At 36.2% G+C, this 24,862-nt stretch overlaps 1 protein-coding gene across 1 annotated transcript; it reads right to left on the bottom strand.

The window, feature by feature from the left end:
• Positions 1-401: 401 nt before the first annotated feature.
• LOC580428 (probable C-mannosyltransferase DPY19L1) lies at positions 402-24,642 on the bottom strand. Its single transcript, XM_030990038.1, has 21 exons — positions 24,398-24,642; positions 21,976-22,000; positions 19,133-19,220; positions 18,166-18,303; positions 16,431-16,551; positions 15,391-15,542; positions 14,731-14,822; positions 13,979-14,078; positions 11,558-11,635; positions 10,735-10,821; positions 10,123-10,179; positions 9,456-9,536; positions 8,568-8,669; positions 7,686-7,757; positions 7,036-7,148; positions 5,944-5,971; positions 5,269-5,388; positions 4,192-4,366; positions 3,652-3,751; positions 2,940-3,065; positions 402-2,534 (listed from the first exon to the last, which is right to left on the bottom strand). The coding sequence occupies exons 1-21, from the start codon at positions 24,636-24,638 to the stop codon at positions 2,387-2,389; spliced, it is 2,244 nt and encodes a 747-aa protein (XP_030845898.1). The 5' UTR covers positions 24,639-24,642; the 3' UTR covers positions 402-2,386.
• Between the last annotated feature and the right edge of the window lie 220 nt (positions 24,643-24,862).

The raw sequence follows: 24,862 nt of genomic DNA on the forward strand, positions 1-24,862 counted from the left end.
AACATATGGGGGCTAATCAGGTACGTTGACCCTATCCACCCTCCCCACACACACAGACAAACACTTCCGTTAGGAGGCGGGGGAGGCTACGGTTTGCAATTTCTGGATACGCAATTGCTCGAGCCAAGTTCTCTTTCTCTCTCTCTCATTTTTATTTCTCCCCTCGCTCTCTAGCCCTCTCTTCTCTGTCTTTGTCTATCTCTCTCTCTCTCTCTCTTCAATGTTCTATCTCTTTCTTTCTGTCTGTCTCTCTCTTCAAATTTCTCTCCCTCTCTCTCTCTATCTCTCTTTCTCTCTCACTATTTCTTCCTTATTTTACTCTCTCGCTTTACAATTTCTTTCACCCTCCTTCTGATTGTTCATTTACATCTTTATACACTATATAAAAAAACAGACAAATATTTGTTTTATTACAATGGTTTATTGTATATCTGCACCATTTAAAGAATTGGATTGAAACTTTGAATTCATTCAAATATAAGTTTATGAAACTGATTCATCAACATGGCCAATATCTTGGTAAAAAGAAATGGAGTCATCAGTAACTTTACAAGCACTTTTCATTAAATATATATACATAAATTCATAGATCTAATACACCTTTCATCTGTATTTTTACTCCATTTGGTGGGTAATATTCTGTCTTGGAATAATATATGATGTATATTCATGTTATTGCCCTGGTAGGTTTGATGTGTATATTCTTGCTACTAGAACAAACAGTACCTTGTTTCCATAATCATTGCTTTTGTTGCACACACAAATCCTGCATGTGTTGGAAAAATACCTCCTGCATGCATAATTATTGCTTTTATTTGTTAACAGTTTTTATGATAGCAAGACTCAGTTTTTGAAACAATGAGAATCATTCTTGCCTTATTCAAGTTAACAATTTATATTTTACATCAATTAAAGTATCATTTTAACATATGGGTAAAAGTCTTCTGTTAATTGCGACGGAGGGGCTTGACATATAAATTTACATGCAAGTACATTTGTGACAGAATTTTATACTGGATAGTTGCTCACAATCATACCTTTACTGATGCCCTAATGACTATTTTCTCAGACTCCCAAATTAAGTTGATTTAGGTCTTTCTAGTCCTCACGAGATGATGAAACGTTGCAAACATTCAAGGTGAATATACCAAGGCAAGAAGGAAATACAAAGGATACAAAAGGCTCTTTGTTACAATGTAAAAGTATGTCACTAAAATTTTAGTACAGTAAACGACAGAAAACTGGTTAGAAAACATTTACCAAGTATTTGAAACAAATTCCAACTACTTTCAGCCTAAAGTTTCAAAATTGTTAATCACCCTGCATTTTCAGTCAAGAAATGTACAATTTACAATCAAGAAATTGTCTGTATAGAGCCAGAAGGGCATTAACTCTGTGTTATAGTATATGTGTGGATGCCCTCCTAGCTCAACGCAGAAAAAACAAAATACCTTGAATTTTCCTGATGATTGTATATAGTAAAACACATTTACTGCTGACAAACCAAAGGAAGACAAATAAATAAGCAAAATAATATTGTGGTTCAAGAAGTTGAACAAATGGATGACTAAACTTCAAATGGAGTTTCTTTTCTGGAAAACTATTGCGGTAGTAGATATAAATATAGTTCAATCAGATTTTTTTAATGTGACGATTAAACTTGGAAGAGTGTACTTCTCCTGCGGAAAATTTAGAACTCTTGCATTTGGTTATAAGATACTGTTCTATAATCAACAAACGTGATGACCAAACTCAAAATGGTAAGGTTCCATTATTACTGAACAAGAGGTGGAAAGTTAAATGTCTTGTAATGCTTAATCTCAAAGCATAACTTCACTAGGCTTTCAGCACTCCACACAAACTGGTGTAAAGTACGGTGTTGTGCCTTTCTCAATTCTCAAGTACGGTGTTCTTTTGTCAGCATTTGATCAAACTTTGATAACTGTGACCTGTGTGCACTCTATTTGTTGACACTGGTGTAAAGTACGGTGTTGTGCTTTTCTCAATTTTCAAGTACGATGTTCTCTTGTCAGCATTTGATCAAACTTTGATAACTGCGTGCACTCCATTTGTAGACACTGGTGAAAATTAGGGTGTGGATCTTTCTTCAATCTGCAAGCACATTGGTCTCTCCTAACCAATTTATCAAACATTTTGCAAGGTATAGACTCCACTTGTGATCACTGGTTAATATAGAGTAGCACCTTCCTGAATTCCAAATGTTTTTTCAAACTTTGAGAATTGTGTAAACTCCATTTGTGAACACCGCTGAAACGTATCTTTCTTCAATCCACAAGCACAATGGTCTCTCTCTTCAGCACTTCCTGAAACCCTGATTGCCTTCCTCAATTCTTTAGTATGATATTCCCATGCCAGAATTACTGCATCAGACTCGGAGAACTGTGTACACTCCATTGGTGAACACTGGAGAAAAGTAGGGTGTAGATCTTTCTTCAATCCGCAAGCATAGCGGTCTCTTGAAAGCATTGATTGGATCCTCAATATCCCATATCTCTGGCATGCTGCACCCAAACCTGCAAAAGAAGAAAAATTATTATTATTCTGGGCTTATATAGTGCTTATTACATGTATGCCTCTAAGGTTAGCAATGCAATTCCATTACAAGAAAATTACTTCTGTAATGAGATATAGCAAGTTTAAATGCACACTCAATTATCATAAAAAGAAACTTGTGAGCAGACTACTCAACGCACACGTACGGGCTGGCATAACATGGGGCCTGCACTTAACTAAATTGTGACTTCAGTTCTATGTGCACAATTTTATGTTATTCTTTATTTTCTCCATTCTCCTTGTCTACTATGACATAGAATGCCAGGTGAAGTTTTTCTTAGGTTGATTTTTATAAATGTAGTTATACACGAATTATCTTTGTAGGCGATTGGGACATTTTAAAGGATGTCATATAAAGAACTCACTTGGATCTGCGGCTGCACCAGGATCTCTCGAGGATGGCATACTGTGCTCCGAGAGACTTGTAACCCTCATGGACTTCCTTGCCTGGTTTGCGGCTGTACATGGCATATACTAACTTGGTCCTTGCTCTGATCATAAGGAGAAAGAAAAAAATCTTCAGGAGTGAACAACCGTTTAAAGACGCATAGAATTGAGTGGTCCTGTATTAAGCCTATGGCAATTAGAGAATTCAGTGATATAATATAAGAGTAAGAAAATAACTACATGTACAGTTATGTTGATGTAGGGTCCATTATCATGATAGTTAAATACAGGACTTCTGTTGGCAAAACGAAACAAGTAGCACTTGGAAAACTCAACAAAAGTGGCCTTTCTATACAAGTCGTAGACAATTATTTAACTTTATACGAGTAGAGACAAGTGGCAATTCAATAAAACATTGCAGAAATCTTTTCTAAAGAGGTTTTCACACAAATTCTAGAATACATATGTTCTTCTGGATGAAAAATTAGGAACAACTGCAAATACCCATCCCCACAAGTAACCCTATCACTAACTCCAACCCAACCCCTCACCCTAACCTTAATGAATGGTTGGCAGTTATGTCATAGTGCTGAAGCTATGTGGGGTATTCTCCAGTTATGCCGAAACAGAAGTGGGAAAATAGGATCTCAAAAAGGGTAATGAGAAGTGCATTTCAAGACTCGTACATACCTTAGTCCAGCATCTTCATAATGTGGATGATTGACTATCCTCCTCCCTGTTGATAGTTTGATGGAAGCCATGGTAGGCATTGGTCCTGCAAACACCGCATCTAAAGACATTTGTGAGAGGGAAAAAAGCATGAGTTCTGTTGTTCAATCAGGTAGGTTTTCATATTCTCTGTTCTCTCTATCTTCCATTTATAACAATAGATCTTGGTTTTCTATTCATTCTTGTGTTTACGGTAACTCTGACGAGTGGAAGACAAAAAGCATCAGAATACCATTGTTTGAAGCTATTCTAGTACTTTGTAGTTTTCTTTGTAGTTCTCATTGTCTGTTTATAAAAAAGGACAGGTATACCCAGATGTTGTTTAAATCAACAATTTGAAGTTTAAAAGCAATATTTCATAAATATTATATTATATTATAAAGGACAAATATTCACGATGGTTAGTGCTATTTGATAAATATTTTCCATTTACTCCAAAAGGCAAAAGAGAAGTCTTTATGTTTGTTAAGTGTCCGGACACCCAACACCCCATCATAATACCTTTTGATGTGTTTTGCATAATCCACTCAAGCAGTTCTTCTTGTGGTGGATTAGAGAAGTCTCCCTGTATGCTCCGTTGATGCTGAAGATTCAGAAAGCCCTGGACGGACATCATTGCAAGTAAGATGAATATTGCAGCTTGGTGATGCATGTCTGATCTGAAGAACTTAAATATCTGATGGATCAACAAGATAAATTAATTAATTTACAGAGAGCAGTGAGGAAAAAAAAAAGAGAATGAGGGCCAGGAGAATTATGGATTGATGTCAAATCAAAAAAAATATTTCTGCATTTTTAAAAATACAGTACTGTATTCATAAAATTGCAAGAATTATCATCCTTCTTTATTCTCTCACTCTCTTTTGGATTATTTTTCTTGCTAACTGGTCTAAAAAATATGGTCTGAACCCTTCCCCCTCCCTACTCTACAAATAATCGGGGATACCCTGATAAGAGATACATGCAGATGAAAACACACTTCTCTTGACATACTAAGAACAAATAATCTTGGCATGTGATGAACTGAAAAGACCATATAAAATTCTTCTGCTAAATCAGAGAGTAATTTCATTCCACGTGCATAATGAACAGTAATATATAATGCTGTTCCAGCAGGTTTTTCTAGAGGGTAATTGTCCAGTGACAGTTGTTCTGATACAATCATAAATTGGCCTACTTGTCTTGATGCCGGCATGCAAGCGATAAAGACATAGTTAAGGTGAGAAGTAGACATTCAACTTCATGACCGGTACTACCATTGCTACAAAAGCTAACAAAGAGAAAGGGAAATGATCCTTCATGTAGGGTTTTCTCAAGAGGGTACTAATCTGTTGGGTACAATGTGTTACTCTGAAAGTACTGAACTACGTGTCGTGATACCAAGATGCTAGAGATAGGACACAGATGCGGTGAGAAGATGACTTTTAGCCTTGTGACCAATACTGGCATCACTAGGACAGCTAACAAAGGGGGGGGGGTGGATTGTACTAGTAAGTTTCCTTCATGTAATGTTGTTTTTTTTTTGGGGGGGGGGTAGTAATATTTGAGGTAGTAATAAAATCTTAAGTATCAACCTACCTGTTTGGATGCCAGCATGCTTGAGATAAGACATAGGTGTGGTGAGAAGAAGACTTTCAGTCTCATGACAAGTACTGCCATCACCAGGAAAGCCGACAGCTGCAACAGATGGTATACCAGCTACACAACATGGAAAAGAAGATGGAGCTTTTAAAGTATTTGGTATCATAGGTAACTGAACAAATGCTCCAACATTTGCTCTGTGGTTTACTTCTTCACAGACTATAGTTAGAGTTAGAGTTGCAACTAAATCAGGTTTAAGATTAGGGTTGATGTAGGTATAGTATTTGGTTGAGGATTGAAGCAAGTGCTGTGGTTAGTGTAATGTAGGAAATTGACCGTACAGCGATTGTTGCTGAAGCATAATAATTATAGAAAAATAACCTGCTTGTAATCAAGAATTGTATTTACTGAAAATGCTGTATTCATGGTTACAAAATACCATAATACTGTATCCACAAAAGGAACCACGTCCACACATGGGTGAACCACTATATATTGCAATTCACTTTGCTCTGGAAGAGCATAACAGTAACTGCTGTCTGAATATAACAAAGTAGTTTTACTTTAACATAAGCTGTTTATGAGGTTTTTGAGTATAAATCATATTAAGTTAAAAGAATAAATTCTGGTTTTTTTTTAAATTAAAAATAATCTCATTAAAAATAATCTCACCTCTGCATTAGGAAGTTGCCTGACCTCTCTGGGAAGAAAGATAAGGAAAGCATTAGAATCAAAGCATGCTGGCATACATGAAATAAAGCTTTCCTTAAGGCCTACATGTATTTAGATGTAAGGCATCAGAAGCTTCAGAACATTTTTTGTTAAAATGCACTTCACCATCTTCATCATTAAAAAAAAAATCACATGGTATGTATAAGTTGCAAACAGCCAGATTCCCCTATATATTGTGCTGTTGCAAACAAAGGCCACTTTAGGTATCAACTGAAAAAAATATGGATAAGATACATACCATATGCTTCCATTACCTTAATTATGCAGAAAAGGACATTCAGATAAGAAAAACTGTCTGTGTGCACCAACATTTCCCTTCGTGCATTTTGGAGGTGGTAAATCGTGCAGAAGGTTTCACTTTGTTTCCTGTCTATCATTCTCTCTTCTCAAGAAAACATTTCTTATCCTCTAGAGTTAAAGGTAATACAAAGTTTTGGTATAGGGTCATGAATTTGATTCAAATTAACATATTGGAAGCATATGCGTTCCTACATTATTCATTGATCGTTGTCCCGGTTGAAATCGAGTCTAAAGTTATGAAATTACAAATAATAAACTCTTTATGTTGTATAGCTCCCTCTTAAGGTCAAGATATCAATTTAGCTATGAAACAATGTTTCTTGATAAAATTCGACTAATTAGCTATTCCCATCTGGAAATTGTATATCACAACTACATATTCTGAGATTTTCATGGTCGCAGCTACCATTGTACGGCCGTAGGCACTATTTGAAATTTGTCAAAATTTACCGGGAGCACCGGTAAATTTTTATATTCAATTTTTCTCGAAAACAGAAGTGTTTTAGGGGTTAATTTTTTAGTGCTTATAATACATCCACAGGGGCATCCAAATATATAAAAATTGTAAAGATTCAGTATCCACCCAATTTTCAAAATTTCCCAAAACTTTGTATTACCTTTAAAGAACTGAATAAACTTCTAAAGTAACAAGTCAAGAGAATAACAAGTGAAATTGAAGCTATAAGGTTTCATTCCTTTGCTAAGTGCATTAAATTATTTAATTGGACTCACAGTTCGTCTTTGGCAGGAATATCATCATTCCTCTCGGTTACTTGTTCACGGCTGCTTCCATTTTTGTGTTTATGATTCTCCTCCATCTTTGGCTGTAAGAATACCCTGAATAGCTGTTTCAAATTAAAAAAAAAAAATCATTATTAACAATGAGATGATGATCAGATGATAGTATGTATGTAGGCCCTAGAACAAAACAATTTTTTGTTTACATATTCAAGAGATATGAATAAATATAATGAGGTTTACGAGCAAAAATTTACGAATAACGTGGCAGGACAAAAAGCTCTCTCTGATGCAAATGTACACATTGTATCAAACTTTTTTTTATTTTTATGCATCCTTGCATTTAATTCCCATTACCTACAGAGTTTGTTTATTATTTCAAAATTATCACACATTATACAACCTCACATGAAAAGTGCTATATAAATGTGATGAAACAATGCATTCAGAAATACATATAAAAATAAATGATGAAGGACTTGCCTCAGAAATACATGTACACATAAAAGGCATATAGATCTTCATATCAAGAATATTACAAATAATAGAGGAAAAAGATAAACTCTCGTATTCGATCTTCCTTGATTACTTTAATCACAAATGTCATTGAAAAACCTCATTTGTTGCAAGTAGAAAATACTTACATGGATTATTGTAACCAGTATTGCTATTGCTGAACTAGGCAGGAGAAATGTCTTCAGGAATTTGATGACCGTCTGCAAAGCAAAGTGATGAAAATTGCATATAATTATACATTGAAACAAAGACAAATATTGAACGATTTTATCCAATGTTTCAAACACAGATTCTAGTGTACAGCTTAACATACACAATGTAAACATTCTATCAATATGTTATTTTAATAAGAAATGTTTAATGAATATTCAGTGAATTTTCCATGATGCGAATATAAGTAGTACCATGTACAAATGGTTTAATATCTTACATTTAGAATCACTGAAGAAGTTTTGCTATGTCTGACAAAGTTAAATTCCAATTCAAAACATGTGGCAATCCACTATCATAAATTTTGTCTGGCATTTGTTCCCGGTTTCATTTCATCAAAAATATTGATAGATGGGGCTAAAGTTCTGATTGTTGTTTTATTTTAAAGGTTAGGTTAGGATAAAGCATCACGCAGTGTAAGGTCCTGGATTGCTGTTACATTGGTTTATTGAACATGGAGCAATCATTGCCAGAGCATGTGTTATACAATCACTTTCCAATGAAGTCAAAACCTCTGATGTATTAATAATAATAATAATCTTTTAAAGTCAACTCCAAATTTTACTAAGTTAAATCAAAAATGGAAATTCTTTTTTCCCAATTGATTGTGAGCCCGGCAGCCACTGTGCAGCGCCAGATCGACGTCGCTCTATCCATTATTGTTGAACGCCAAACAAGGTAGCAGCAACTCCCATCTTTTAACGTCGGCCAGGTTCAAACCCATGACCTCCCGGTTGTGAGGCAGACGCTCTACTGACTGAGCCAACACACCGGTGATGCTTGAATGAACGATTGCTTACCTCATTTTGCATGAAGTCAAACTCTGCTGCACACGTATAGAGCATGGTATGGAAGTCTTTGTATCCTGAGAACTTAGACCTGAACAGATTGGCAATATGAGCCTAAACAAGAAACAAAGTAAAAGATGGCCGTTTATTATAGACAGTGCAATCTAAAAATCATATCATCATTCAGAGTACAGTATGAACTACTCTGTATCTTGAGAACTTAGACCTGACCAAGTTGGCAATATGAGCCTAAACAAGAAAAAAGGAAAAAGGAAAGAGGAAAAGTTGGCTAATTATAAAAGGCAATTCAATCTAAAAATCATATTATAATTTTTTGAAACCATAAGATGAAGCACATTTTCAGAGCATAGTTTGAAAGACTTTGTATTCAGAGCACTTTGATCTAAACAGATAGGTTAGCAAAGTGAGCCTAAAGAAGAAAAAAATCTAAAAAGGAGGAAAAGGAGGAATAACAAATCTGGCTTTTCAAATGGACATACACACACATCCAAAAGAAAAGACATGTATAAAAAGATATTACAAAAACACACTTAAATATGAGATCAATCAACACACTCATGCCTTAAATAAAACAGTAGGAAAAAAGAACACTAGGTAGATTAGCAAAATGTTGTGGCATTAAAAGATGGGTCCAGAACGCAAACTGCATTGGTTAAAATCATAATTTCATCACAAAAAAGTTAGAACCCAACGTTATGATATGGAGCCGGCATATGCATGTACCATCTTGATGAGGCTTAATGTAAGCTAAATTTTCCTTCAGATATGTCAAAAAAGAAACTATTATGCACTCTCCATTTCTGGACATGTTTTTTTATGCCACTACATTTCCCTAACAAAGCTCCCTTAACAGACATTACAAAATCTGATGAACCTTACATCGTCTTCTATGCTTAGACAAGTGGAGAGGACTAGCTTCACCACTAAGGTCCCACCAAACAGAAGGCATAGCTGACATATCTGAAAAATAAAATCATAAAATGAAGAAAATAAGCAACATAATAAAAAAAATTATTCCTTTTTACAAGTTATCTAATAATAATAATAATAATAGCCTAATAGTCCACTCCAAATTTTATTAAATTCATTTTACCCAATTGATCGTGAGCCCGGCAGCCACTGACGTTGCTCTATCTGTTTGAAATGCATTTAAATATATATGCTAGGCACTATTCAAACATACGATATCTTGATTTAAGCTTCCAAAATTACACATCGTGTTATTATATTTTACTTGTATATTCACATGTTAATGTGAGCAAAGCAAATTCCTACTGGACAATAAAATGAAATCGATCTCAAATTGAAGCAAGCTAGAATGCTGATGGTTGAATCAAATGTAAAATTTTTCATCTTTCTTCTTTCCTTCTGAGATCTCAAAGTTACCATTAACCAGGTACAATACAACTTTTTAACAAAGCTACCATATTGTCTTGATTTTTTTGACAACCTTTGTCACAATATAACTGAAAATTTTGATCAATGATATAAGAATTAACCCAAAAGCTAAGGATACCCTTGCATTGGGTTCATGCACTGTACTCACCCAAATAATGATCCTATGTTGCAGTTTCTCCAATACAGGTTCCATAAAAAGAATAAGCTGTTTTGAGAAAAATAATGCATTAATGAAAAAATCAAATCTCTAAATATTTACAAAAAATTGAATGATGATATACAATTTTCACTAGGAATAATCTTTCGAGCTTTTTCTCTACACATATTTTTAAACATGTCTAGTACCTTCCAAGTTCATCACTGCTATAGTTTTCTATTTCTTACCTCTTTTTCTTTCAACGAAAGTAATCAGTATTGGACAATTGAATAATTTATCAGTTGGATGTTTTGATCATACCATATGTTTATAATTAGTTAACTTACACCTTACAATATTGTATTCATATTTCTTCTTATGTTATTTATCTTTGTTTTCTTAACCTTTGTTTTTTAGGATATTTATGTGCTCAATTTGTATTCATTAAGTCTATAAATATTTTATATACATTGTTTTTATTATGCAGGGCCCTCAGGGACAGCAATTTGTTACCTGAAGACTGAATAGGCAACCCTGCTTAAATAAAATTAATCAATTAATTAATAAATTAGAGTGAAATTTAATCAATGATTTTGGAGAAGAAAAAAACCCTGAACTACTTACCCAGACAGTGAGAAGACAGGCAGCAAAGAATGAAGTAAGTAACATTTCATTACCAAACAGCATGATGTAACTCACAAATAGGCCAAGCTATATGAGAAATTTGAGATAAGAATCAATCGTTATCAACCCCTTTTATACAAAATCATCAGCAAATTCTCTGTGTACATATTGTTCCATTTCTAGTTCTAACTCACAAATAGACCAAGCTTAATGAGAACTTTCAAATAAGGTCTTAATAATTATCAACCACTTTAATACAAAATCATCAGCCAATTCACTATGTAAAAATACAGTCAAACCTGCTTTAGTGACCACCTGTCTACAAAGACCAATTTTTTGTTTCCCTTGAAAATGGTTTCTCTTTAAATCATGTACTAAAGGAACCCTTGGGTGGTCACTATAGACAGGTTTGAGTGTAGTTCAATTCACAAATATAGAGCACACAATCTGGATGTCTTTGGATGAAGAAGATTCATAAAAACAGAGAGAAAAGTTGTTAAACTTCTGTAGTACCAATAATGTTAATGATATGATTTTTTCAAGTATCAACTTAAAATATATGTGTATCAAAATACAGACCTTGAGAAAGAATATGCATGTTGATTAAATGTGGGTGCAGGGGTTTACAAAGATTGGGGTGTCATGTTTTTTTTCTCAATATTTTGCTATCTTAATTTCCTAGTACTATAGAGCTTGCCTACAGGGCCTAACAACAACAACAACAAATTAGTACAGCTAAGCACATATTGCCTCACATGGTAGTATGTATTATTGTTTGTATTTTTCATATCACACACCGTACTTGAGCGAGGCATTGACTTACACTTTGCCCCTGAAGAATGCATCTGACCTTGCTGGAGCCTGCGAAACCCAGCATGTAGGTAGCGAACACAGCCAGGGTCTGGGCAGAGGAAAACAAAGGGTTACCCAAATATCATGTTATAGGCAAACATAGAATATCATAGGTGGGACTACTAATTAGATTAACCTCACAGTGGGGAGCCCATTAAGGTGCCAACTCCGGCTAAATTCATGCCCTGATCACCGCTAAGCTGAGGTGTGCGTGTAGCGTTGATAAATAGATGTGATGCTAAACGACTGCCCATGTTACATTGTTACAGGTCTAGAGCTATTTAGACTTCATGACAGTGTTTACTTCCCATTTGAAAAGTCAGTGCAATACCCAAGTTCATGACATGAAAACATTAATATGTTAGTAATATTTCCAGACTTGATACAACCCTGCTAAACATACTTGTACAATGTACATATCAGCCCCTAAACATTATTAATAATACCTTACCATCCCTTTTAAAACTACAAATTAAAAATGATTAAAAAAAAAAAAATTACTTACACACAACAAACAATAGCAACATAATTTGAAAATTGATTTATAACCTTGACACAGATTGATTTACATGAAATAATGGAATAAGGAGTTGAAGAATTGCTGAGGAAAGCAAGAGATGGATAAATATATTGACAGTGACATAAAAAAGGGCAGGGGTAATAGAAGTGAGAGCTAATGTCTACAGAGGTGAAAATAGATTTTGACAGGTAAAGAAGGGGATAGATAGAGAGGCGGAGAGACAGACAGAGAGAGAGAGAGAGAGAGAGAGAGAGAGAGATGTAGATAGACATACTGAAAGAAACTGCAAGTAAACGCATTCATTCGTAGGAACGGTCTAGACAGTCTCCTGATGTTGTCAACTGCATTTATCCCAATAGCTCCAGAAGTAAAACAGACAGGTTAAAAGCCAAGGGTCACTCTAAGTGCAATTCACTGAACATTGGATGTACGAAACAGGTGCTTCTATTAGCGCAGTAGACTGAGCAAAACTGGCATGACAGCATGAAGGCAATTACTGTCGTGATATCCTTATAACAAGAACAAAGTGACTCAGAAGGGTAAAAGGTTATAGGTCACTCAGAGGGCAATCCATTGAACATTCAATGAGGAAAACAGGTGTACATAATTTTAACCTGATCTGAGATCAAACTGAGCAAAACTTACATGAAAACATAGAGGCAATCACAGTCACATCCAATTGAAAAGAGAACAATGCTTATCTAAATGAAGGGTCAAAGGTCACTCAGTGTGCAATCTACTGAACATTCAATGATACTGTATGAACAGGTGCTTGAATTCTAATCAAGAGCTGAGCAAAACTGACATGACAGAAAACATCCATACAGAGACAATTATTTCCATGATATCCAAACAACAACAACAAAATGATTCAATGTCAAACACTGAATGATTAAAGAGATGCGGTAACTTTGTCTCAGATCCTGAAACAAAATCCTGGATTTTAGCTCATGCTGCAATGATAATTATAAACCTTTAGGTCAGTCAGGAACCCCATGACTTTTACAAGCCGATCGCCTGTCTGATTATCAAGATATTTATGATTGGAAATCGAAACGAAATTTTGCGTTTTCTTAACGGTTTTCATAACACTACAGTCTATTGGGGAAAACGAGTACCGTATTTGCCGGCGTAAAGGCCGCAGTATTTTTGGAAGAGAAAATATCAAAAAGTCCGGGTGAGGCCTATGTGACGAAAGAGTAAAAAATTTTTTAAAAGCAAGTCAAAACCAGCACAAATTTGCACATATGGGACTAGATCTACGAACGGTACAATAACTACACATTTCCACACATCTTACCGACAATTTTATCTTTCATTGTTGACATGAAGACGAAAATAAACTTCCAAAAACAACATCTGCCGATAGATCTTGATCTAAGTTCGTGCCAATGCATTGCAAAAGTAAAAGAAGGGCCTGTTTAACGGAGCTGCCGCGAAGCATCCAGCACGCAAAGTCGCTATTTTGAATCCATTTCAATACACAAGAGAGAGGCGCAATGTATACATCACAAAAAACTACATAAGCTAGCATCAGTGCGGGATGGCCGAGCGGTCTAGGGCGGTGATTTTAGTCAAATCAACATTTATACGCAAGAGATCAAATCTCGACTTTGACAAAAAGTTTTTTTTTTTTTTTTTTTAAATGTCAAAATCGGGGGTGCGGCCCATACGGCGCTGCGGCCTTATCGCCGGCAAAAACGGTATGGTAAAACCGGTCATCCAAAGATTTTTACTTTTTTGAGGCACTTCTTGAAGCCCAATTTTTTAGGGCTTCAATATTACACCATAAATCACAGACACTGATAACACGTAGGGCCATGCATCTCAGATTTAACATTGTTAATTGATGCCTTTAAAGCAGATGCTTACCTGTGTCAGTAGTGCAAACTGAGCAAACTGCCATGGCAGCATGAAGGCAACCACACCTGCACCGATGGCTACACTGTGATACCACATCGGCTTAGAAATCCTGGAAATAAGAACAACAATAATAAACTATATGCTAAGAAAGATAACAACAGTCCTTTTCAGGACTACACACCCCCAAGGAAGATTACTGAGTCAGAGTCCTTTTCAGGACTTCTCAACCCTCTCTCTCTCTCACATGGTGCACCATAAAACCTACTGTATAACAATAATATGTTTATATTGCCATTTCTCTGCCATTTCTCTGCCCAGGGGCATACAAATAGATTCAATAGATAACACGCACATAAGGACAAAAGGAACCTTATTTTGAAAAAGAAATACAGATAATGATATATACAATCAAGACTTTCAAATTGGTATTGGGAGTACATCAACAACAAAACACACACTTAAGGTGAGTCTTTAGAAAATCAGTACAATGTCATTTGATAAAAGGGTTGCAGCCATGCAGAAATAATCAAGAACATTTTTCAAGGACAACATATGCAATTGAAATTGAACACGTTTCATATTGATTTTCTATGCTCGACCCATTACAAATATCTGATACTAATTAAAATTTCATCTGTTTGGAGCCAGAAGGTGTGACTTGTATCATTCTACACAAAAATATTGCCCTTATGGCTCCAAAAAGATTTTATGGAAAATACACTCCTTGAAAATAGGAATTTTCATCATACTGACTGACTGACCTGAGGACATGGGTAACCAGGAGCATCTGAAGAACAAACACAGGGTATGCAAAGCTCTCTCTTAGCGGAGGGGTCCACTGCACTCGTGTACACTGTTGTAAATAAACATTACAAGTTTATTGTAATCAGTTGATAAGTTAACTAATATATAAACCCCCTTTGCACGTTGCAGAAAACAGGTAAACACAGGACCGGAACTGTATATTCAATGCCTAAAGAGAACAACAAACTGGCACAGAAATAAATAAGATTATAAGGGACCATCTTGACTTGTATGGAAACTACATGTTATATGGACATTTTGTGGTGCAGATAATCTTACAAGTTTGAAGAGCAACATCTACATTAAAAAAAACAAATAAAATAATTTAAATACATGAATACTGTACATTACATTGTTAAAAAGCATAAAAATCACCCCAAGAAAGCTACATATTATGACACATACAAATATATAACAAATTCAAATGGTTAAGGACTACAAATAACAAGGGGGGAGATTTCATATCAAGCCCTGTATGAAAGTTACATCTAACTCAAAATTGGGGGAAAATCAGGAAAAATCTGGAAGTAAAAAAAAAAATAAATAAATAAATAATCGGGAAACAGATTTAAATTGGGTAATTATCAGGCTTGAATAAATGAAAAAAACATTCCTACCTCTCCATGGTTATAGAAGAAAGCAGCTACAGTTATTAGACCACCAAGAAGGCTTTCACTGAGGTATGTAGCAAAGACGAATAAGAGAGACACTAAGAAGCCGTTCTCAATGAAGATCCAATTCACATAGTAATAAGCTGGATCTCCCATTCCTGAGAATTAAAATAGGACAAAATGAAGGATAAACTACATGTATTACAGGAATCCTGATGCATTAAAGCCCCTCTGCACTAGTTTGGCCAGGAGGAACTAGACCTCCCTGCATGGTAACTGGCAGGTGGTTATCTCATCAAATCAGTTCTCAATTAACGTAAGAAAAAGGGCATCGTGGGGGATCAACGGGTACGCTTATGCATTGTTGACTGTATGTATAGAGGGCGCAAGTAGCTATAACTAGAGCAGTGGGGCTTTAATCAATCCATTCTCAACACAAAATATTGTTACCCTGGTCACTGGATTCCTAATTACAATTCTGCAAATTAAATGTATATTTTCCACTCCTCTAGGAAGCATTCCAGCCAGTTGCCTGTATCAAAGAATCACATGCTTATCAAACCACATTGACTTATAATACCAGGGGGTGTTTCACAAAGACTAAGATCAACTTGAAGTTGGACTCAACTATGGTAGCCTTGGTAGGCCATTCATGCCACTGGTTGCTCTCTCCATTGGTCTCTCCATTGAACATTAGATAATACCTTTCCTTCAATGATGAACGATAAAAAAAATGTAAATTCTGTAGATTTGTGACCACCATTGGTCTGCCCTTGAGAAACCAAATGATAAGAGAAAATAGTGGCATGAAAGGCCTGCCATAGTTAAGTCCAACTTAAAGTTGATCTTATTCTTTGTTCTTCTCCCCTTCTCCTCTTATTCTTCTCCCCTGGAAAAAGAGGAGCAATGTATACATGTGCCATGCTAGGGCTAGAACCCATGACCTCTGCATTCCTAGTCAAGTTATGAAACCACTTGACTGACTCTACATACATTTATATATTTTTTAAATATTTATTTATTTAAAAAAAAAATCCCCATCTTACCTTCACAATTAAGTACTGGACTGAGACCTCTTCCTCGGTTTACTGTGTAACAATCCTTAGTCTTGATATCCAGGAGTTTTGTGACTCCATCATAGAATCTAAAACCTGCTGCTAATACAACCTGACAGGAAAAAAACACATTGTATCACTTGTACAAGCAGAGCTTCAGATAAGAATTTAGTTATTTCAGATTGAGGCAAAAATGTGAGAATATGCCTGAACTAAGCTGCAAATATTAAAATAAAGAAAACTATTCTTTACTTGATGAAATAATGTTTTACTTTACCAGACAAAAGATTCTATCTATAGTTACAGTACATGTATTTGTCCCGTCCCAGATGTAGGAATCAATGTATTTCTTGTCAACCTTGAAAATATTTGGCTACATACATGTACATGTAGCCTACTAATACAAGGGATACATCTAATTTTTAAGGCCAATGGAAATATGTTGATAAATGAGATACACATATCCCAACTATTATCATACATAGATGCAACCAAGTAGGAATATACAGAGCACTACATCTATGATCTTTAGCTGTCCATAATGCTGTAACTTAATAATCAAAGCCAAGTCAATAGCTTAAAAAACTAAAACATATTGGTGATTCAATAAAACCGCTTTACTAAAATATCCAAATGTATGGATGTTTCTTTCCTGGGAGCGAGTTGTTCCATTAACCTGTTATTAATGAATGAATTACAATACTCTGAATCCAGTCTGCATACATTACTTGTTGCTCTGTCTGGCAAGCCTCTGGCAAGCTTTTAGGTTGTCAAAAACAACCTTTGTCTAAAAAGTATGCATACAATTTACATATGTTAGCAGACCGTTCCATTGGCTTTGGCACTTTAGACAGAACCTGTTCCTATGATTATTTGTTTTCTTTCTTGTCCTCTTACCGAGGTGTTTTCACTATGAATATGACGAACAAAGAAAGCCGACAAAATATACAGTTCCTCAGGTAGACAAAGGAACATCCCATCACTGCTATTATGTAAAAAGTGAATACACATGTGACACGTGTTCTACACATTTTTACATAATAGCAGTGAAGGGATGTTCCTTTATCTACCTGAGGAACTGTATATTTTGTCCGCTTTCTTTGTCAGTCATATTCATAGCGTTTATTTCACATATTTCACATTTCATATATATATGGTAGGAATTTATTCCTTGAAATGCTAGAGCGCCGTATGGCAGCCGTGCTAAAGCCAGGGTAATAATCGGGAGCGCCAGGAGGGTCAAATCTGACTGACATGAGCGCTATACAAGAACCCACTATTATTATTATTATTATTATTATTATTTACATCAATTTTCATTTTAACATAATTAAAAAAAGACAAAAGTATTTAAATAATCCTATGATTATGATAATTATGAATAAGGGAGTTTACAGATACATGTAGCACATGGTACAAATGACCCCAAATATCCACAGATCTTTTACACATGGAGAAGTTCCACTTTGAGCATATACAATAATAACTGCCGAAGTCCTAGATGTGCTCCATGAATACCTTTTGTTTGCCCTCTTGAAAAGAATACTTCCACCTACGTATCATAGACTGTACCGTTGGTGCATAAATGAATAATGTTACATAACTTTCATGAGCGCATATCCAGTATTCATCTCTATGGGATTTTACCTTTTTGGTACAAATGACCATTATCTGCCCATGCGCAGATTGTATCTATAAACTCCCTTATTCAATCATGATTCCTCACCTCAGGGTAGAGATTGAATCTCTTGAGCGTGTTGATGGTGCTAGGATACTCCGTCACATTATCATGCATGATAGCAAGAAGACCCTGTCCCATGCTAGGGGCCGTTATCATCGTCTTGTAGTAAGAGTAATACAACCCCTGAAGACAAAATAGGAAGAAATTATTTTAATACTCATTGACAGGACCTGACAATAATTGGGGGGGGGGGGGGGCGTTTCACAAAACTTGTCATCAGTGACAAATTACAGTTTTTGTTATAAGCTACTGAAATCCTTGCTTCTGATTGGTTATCAGCAAATTTGTCACTGATGTTTGTCATTTGTCATTGAAAAAAAGGCTTTGTGAAACACCCTCCTGGAGTCTGGGATGAACAGCCTACATGAATTCACACTAAACCCCTCAAGTTTTTAAATATTAACCCATTGGTTACCAATTTCTTTTATCCCCATAGGATTAACACAGGGACCATCCGGTTCCAGTAAGCAGTGGGTTCAGAAGGGATCATTGCCCTCAAATTTCTGTATCCAGCCCCCTTGTAAGAAGAAAAGCGTGGAGCTCGCCAAGAGCTTAATACAGGAATCACAATGGCTTAACATGGAAACAACCTCAGGCAGCCCCTTGTCAAAATAAAATAGAAACTGAATAGTGCGTGTTCGCATATTCTAAAATATTATTTAACATTACATTGTACCATTAAAACTTGAAAATCAAGGTCAAGTGACAAATTATATTTACTCAAAAATACAATGCTTGAGAAATATGTTTTGAAAATCCACTATTTTGTTTATCACATAAATTTAAAACATGAAAAGAGAGAATATGGAAAGTTGAAATAACTTACATACAGAATGGAATGGTAAAAGTAAGAAGTCATTACCATAACTGATTTACTTTGATAAAATTTTACTACTAAAGGAAGGCCTATGATACCTGATGGTGTGCGTGTGTGTCTAAATTATAAGCTCACCATTTCTGTTCTGAATGTCATCTCTCTTTCCAGGTCAGATAAATGTGAGAAGAATCTGTCATTCTCAAACATACTAGAGATGTGCCACCTGTTACGATATAAATCAAACAATTCTGAATACATTCTCATCATCTACACAATTGTGAAGCACCTACATGACGATAAACACTTTGTAGTACTTTCAGTAAAACAAAATTTTAAAGGTAAAGACCAGTTTTGGAAACGCCCCCCTCTCAAAAAAAGAAATGGAAGCTCTTATTACCAATCATGTGAAAGAATATGTTTTGACTTAAACTTGATCATACAAATTTTGCAGAGAAACCGCCTGTTGCGGACAGAATTTTGTCGTCATTTTCGTAATAACTTAGTTTGGCCGGTGGGGGCGTTTATCACTACGGACAGCAAATTCTTCTGTGAGTGGGAATATTTACCCAGTGATTCCGCCGACTATTAATCAAGTCAATCCTGTCGATACCCAACGTTGTAAGTGTTAATTTATGTCAAATCATGTAGTTAAGATGTTAAAGAATAGTATGATTATTAATTTGTGATACTTTAAGGTGTATTATTAACTGTATTTGATGAAAAGTTTGAAATAGCTACATGGTTGGGCATTTCAAAATGGCTGCTCGCATGAGCATGTACATGTACATGTATGTGAGTTGATAAAGGCATGTATAATACATAAATAATGACATGTAAGGTTAGGGATATAAATGTTATGAGGTTAACAGGCAAGATAGCCGTAGGTAAATTACTTAGTAATGTGAAAGGATGATTTAGCCACAAAACTGGCATGATTTAGCCGCAAAACTGGCATGGTTAATTTTGAGTTGTGTAGAATTTGACTCATGACATTGACAGTCAGTGGGTGTAAATGGACATTTTGTACGATATGTTCATTAATATTAATGAAGTCAAGCTAATTAAAGCAGTTACCGGTAAGTGGTAATAAGATTCCGCTATTTGACTTACAGTAGAGCAGTATTAGATAATGCTTGTGATTGTTGATTTATAAGCAAGGTATTTATTATTGCTTATGTTTTGTTTGTTTGTATACAGATTGAACCACACTTCATGGTTACCTCACGTCACTTCGCTTCAGAAGTTCAGTCATTGTGCATTGCTTCGCGCTTTGCGCATTAAAGGTCATGGTATCATAACACGGCATTGGCAGGACTCCTTTGTTTAAATAGACAGTTGGTGGATGAGGGTGTACTGTTTGTGCTGAATTACAGCCTACTAATTGATATATTTGGTAAATTATTTCATACAACTCACTCCCAGATCCTAATCAAATGATTGGTCATTCGCGGTCACGTGTGATTCATTTATTGAGCCTATTGCACTCGTTTTCATGAAAAAGAGTGCAATATTTTCCAGTACTATTGAACTCGTTTTCAGAACGCAGTAGTGCGCGTTGAGGTTAGGGCGCTTAATACTGCGTGAGCATGAGCCTATTCTTGCGCAGCACTATGCCTAAATGGGTATAGAGGTAATTAGTGCGCTTGCTATATATATAGCTATGTGTGCGCACTAAATTAAGCCTTATTAAACTTGAGATTTATTTGTCAGCCATATACTGTCACGAACTAATCTTGAATGAATTCTTTTTACATCAAATAACAAGGATCTAGGAGTTTCGTTGCATAAAACAAATGATGCATGTTTTCATTCGTTCATTATACGATCTATCCGCACTCGAGTTGAGGCTGTGTGTATCTACATGTATTGCACGAAGCCGTTAGGCTGAGTGCGATAGATACACACAGCATCAACGAGGGCATGCATCATTTCTATAATATCTATGGACCTGATAGATATAACGCACGTGTCGCGGTAGTCCCATATATATATGAACATCTTTCTGTGTACAGTGCTTGTAACTTTACCAAGACTGGGCCAAATTTCATATCATTTTGATGATTCCAGAACCTTGCAGTACACACCAATACTTATATGCTAGATGATCAACCTTTTCTGATCGATTCCACAACGTTTCTTTCACAATGCAATCGCATACATGCTCTAGCACTAATTAAGATTACAAAGTAATTACATTTTTCATCATTGCGTGAAGCAATTTGATGTTTGTTGACATTAGAGAGAAACAGCTTGGATCACTGCTTGTGCAAATTGTTTAATTACCGTAGTCAACTATATTGCCAACAAAGGTGCTGGCAACATTAGAATGCCCTGTCAGAATCCACAGCAATTTAAATAAGATTACAAAATATTTCAACCAGAGAGAAGTGATATTTTTTCTTCTTATCTTAAATCTTGAATTGTATAGAGGTGTGGAACATATGAAGAGTTTAATTCCAAATGGAGCTAAATCCAATTTTGATGAAAATTGAGTTATTGATATCAGAAAGTTGTTCACTATAAGTACCCGTCTTTCAACAAAAGTATTTACCCCAATTTTTCGAGCAATTATGATAAAAATGCACCTTCTAATATCACTTTTCCATAGACCCCTGTATAAAATCTCGTAAACAAATTCTTTTTTCTCCAAAGTTACAAAAATGGATTTACATGAACATGTAGCTCTTTTCGGAATTAAACTCTTCATATACTGTACATGTATACTGTATGTCTATAACACAGAAATCCCATCTTCCTTTCTTATTCCTGAAGTTAAAAATTAGTCTATTGTATAGACTTTTCATCTGTCAATTCTTTTTTCAAGACCAATTTCTGGAAATACCAAAACAGCAAGAGAATTGGAAATCAATATATCGAAATTTAGTACACACAAATCAAGATGGACAGATGAACAGGCAAACAAACTGATCTTAATTATACTCTACCGGTATATAAAACATGAATTCTTAGTTTCTTACCCATGTAACACACCAAACGTCAGAGCTATGGGATAAAGAGGAAGAGAAGATAAAAAGATGAATTAACATATAACAGGGATCGACCAAATCATATCACAAAACCAAATTCTTTCAATAAGTGACTGTATAGACCTAGGGCTAGGCCTAGGCCTAGATGCAGATTGATTCCTAGTTCACATTTCTTCTTCTTCTGTTGAAGTACAGGCATGGGCGTCAATCCTTACGTAATGATCTATTCATCCATCCCCTCCTGAACAATAGGTATTAGAGTAAGACCGCCAAACTTCGGACACTTAAGACAAAACGGGGGAAAACATAAAATTCTTTTTTAATTATTAAAAGATCAAATATATTATTGTGCAAATACTGTTTATGTATATCATGTAAAAGAAAATTAATAAAGGAAATGGAAAACTAGAATTATTTACTTACCCGCCGAACCTGTTTTCATGCCAAGCATCGGACGCACTTGCCAAGCTTCGGACGTTCATGTGTAGCGCACGTATAGCGCGCGCCCTAAAGTGCGCATTCATCGGAGGTTTGGAAACCGGATCAAAATCGTACGACGGGGGTATAAGTTTGACTGCGTTGATTTCATGAAAAAAATTATTATTTTCTCGTTTTGGGTAGGTTTAAGTTAGGTAGAACTATATCAGAAAGGTGTTTTTCACAACACTCGTACAATATTTTGGTGCTAAAATCTAACGAAAGCGCTATTTTTTCGTGGTCAAAATGACACTCAATGTTGCCTGTCCGAAGCTTGGAAGAGCGCCATCTTCTGGTAGGGGAATCTATCTAGTACCCCTAGGTCCGTGGTAACGGCCGCCATTAGAAAATTTTCGCGATAGAGTGAAAAAGTATCTCATAAGCTCCCATAATTTTGGCAGAAACCACCTGAAATATGCCAAGGATTTGTTTGAAATCGATATATTGGAGGCTCTACACCTCAACTCCCCTGTTAAGGAACTGTAAAAATCTAGGTAACCTGAAATCTGTCTCTGAATTCGATGTTTTTTGTGAGTTTTGCAGACGGCAACCTGCCCTAACTTTTTGTACTAACGATATAGGTTAGTAGTAGTATCAAATGCATGCAAGTTACCCGCCTGAGCTAGGCTCATATTTTGCGTTCGAGCCGTTGAAGTAATTTTTGTCCGAAGCTTGGCAACGTCCGAAGTTTGGCGGTTTTACTCTACGTAAGGATTGACGCCCATGAATACAGGCCACCATGCTGTTGTCGTATCTTCGTACTTTTGAACGTGATTGAGTCTTTATAAACCATTTTTACATCAAATATCAATTCAATTCTTACAAACCGTGTACGGTCTGGATAAGATTTAGATCTACGTTAAACAAAAAAAAAGGCAGTTCTTAATCTAGATCTAGATCTAGACCTAGTTAAATGATTTACTTGGTACTTGGTTGGGTAATCCCTTTGGCAGCTCACTCAGGAAGCTATACTGGGATGGTAGGTGAGGCAAGTGACTACAAGGAGTGTCATGAATTGCTGGAATGGTGTGTGGACAAAGCACTTGTCAATTTACAGTAAAATATGCTAAGTCCAGTGCAAGTAAAAACCAAGCTAGTAAGCTTATATGATGTGAGAACCAACGGGGGGCTGCATCATTTTTTATTGATATTTTTTATGAATTTATGGTATCAAATCAATCTGGAAAATTATTTATCAGGTTGGCAAATGTCAGTTCTATACAAGAATTCCCCATACCAGACGGTTATTTCTGTCTGGCATAGATCTAGTAGATCTAGGTCTACTAGCCCAGTAGCATTGCCAATGCCTTGCATTTGACTTTGTGACTGAGCGGGGCCGGAGTGAACAGCTCCAACTCAAAACTCCACGATGACGATGAGCTTACCACGGGCTGGGCCGGGCCGCGCGTTTCCGTTTTACACCCTGCCCTAGGCTTTTCTCCAATAAAATTTTACAAACCGACTGGTATTCGGAGTCTAGTCGTCCACATCTTGCCTCGGCGCTCTGCACACCACCAGAACTCTGAAAACGTCACGTAGCGCTAGCTAACTCTCTATACTAGTTGATCTTCCTAGTCGTATCATTTATTTTTATCCATTAATACGCAATACTCTAAGAGCGTGAGGATGCGTGATCAGCTCGCAAAATTTAGCCCAGCGATAACAAAACAATAATATATCGGGAAAACCGTCTTGAACAAGAAGACCCTCGCATCCCCAATTGAAATTGTACATAAGCTTTGGCTTCGCTATTCTTGACGTCGATATAAACAAACTTAGACTTCGGATACAGCATGTTTCGTGTAATTTCTTGCCGAAAAGCCTAGGGCAGGGTGTAAAACGGAAACGCGCGGCCGGGCCAATATAGCGTCGGCAAAGCGCACATCCACATCATCACAGTTTCGGCTTTCGCTGCTTTTTAACTTCGGCTACCTACCTAGTGAAATCACGGCCAAATTCCACGTTGAAAACATCCACTTTATCTCCGAAGATTCCCTGTTGCCTCCATTTTCCTTCCTAGATCTAAACTTTTTATTTGTAGGCGTTTTCTTGCCATCTAATCGTCCATTTTTAGTTCCCATTATCGTCGTCTGCTCGGCACTTCTCCTATTCACAGCACCGGCTATTGTATTGTGTTCGTTTGCAGGATATCGATTAATACCGGTACCGTACTCCATGATCGTGGCGCGGCGAAGTGAGAGAAGAAGGGTTGGGGCGGGGGGCGTATTTTTTTCTGCGGCACAGATTGGGGTTATGTGCGTGTTGAGCCTATGGGAAAGTTTAGGGTTAGGGTTAGGGTTAGGGTTAAATCAAGACCTCTTAAGAAAAAAAAACCAATCTGTGCCGTAGAAAAAAATGACGCGGGCGGGGGTGGGGGGGGGGGGGGGCGGGGGGCACCGAC

The sequence above is a fragment of the Strongylocentrotus purpuratus genome, unplaced genomic scaffold (genome assembly GCF_000002235.5).
Source record: "Strongylocentrotus purpuratus isolate Spur 01 unplaced genomic scaffold, Spur_5.0 spur5_scaffold_19, whole genome shotgun sequence".
In the NCBI taxonomy this organism is placed as follows: Eukaryota; Metazoa; Echinodermata; class Echinoidea; order Camarodonta; family Strongylocentrotidae; genus Strongylocentrotus; species Strongylocentrotus purpuratus.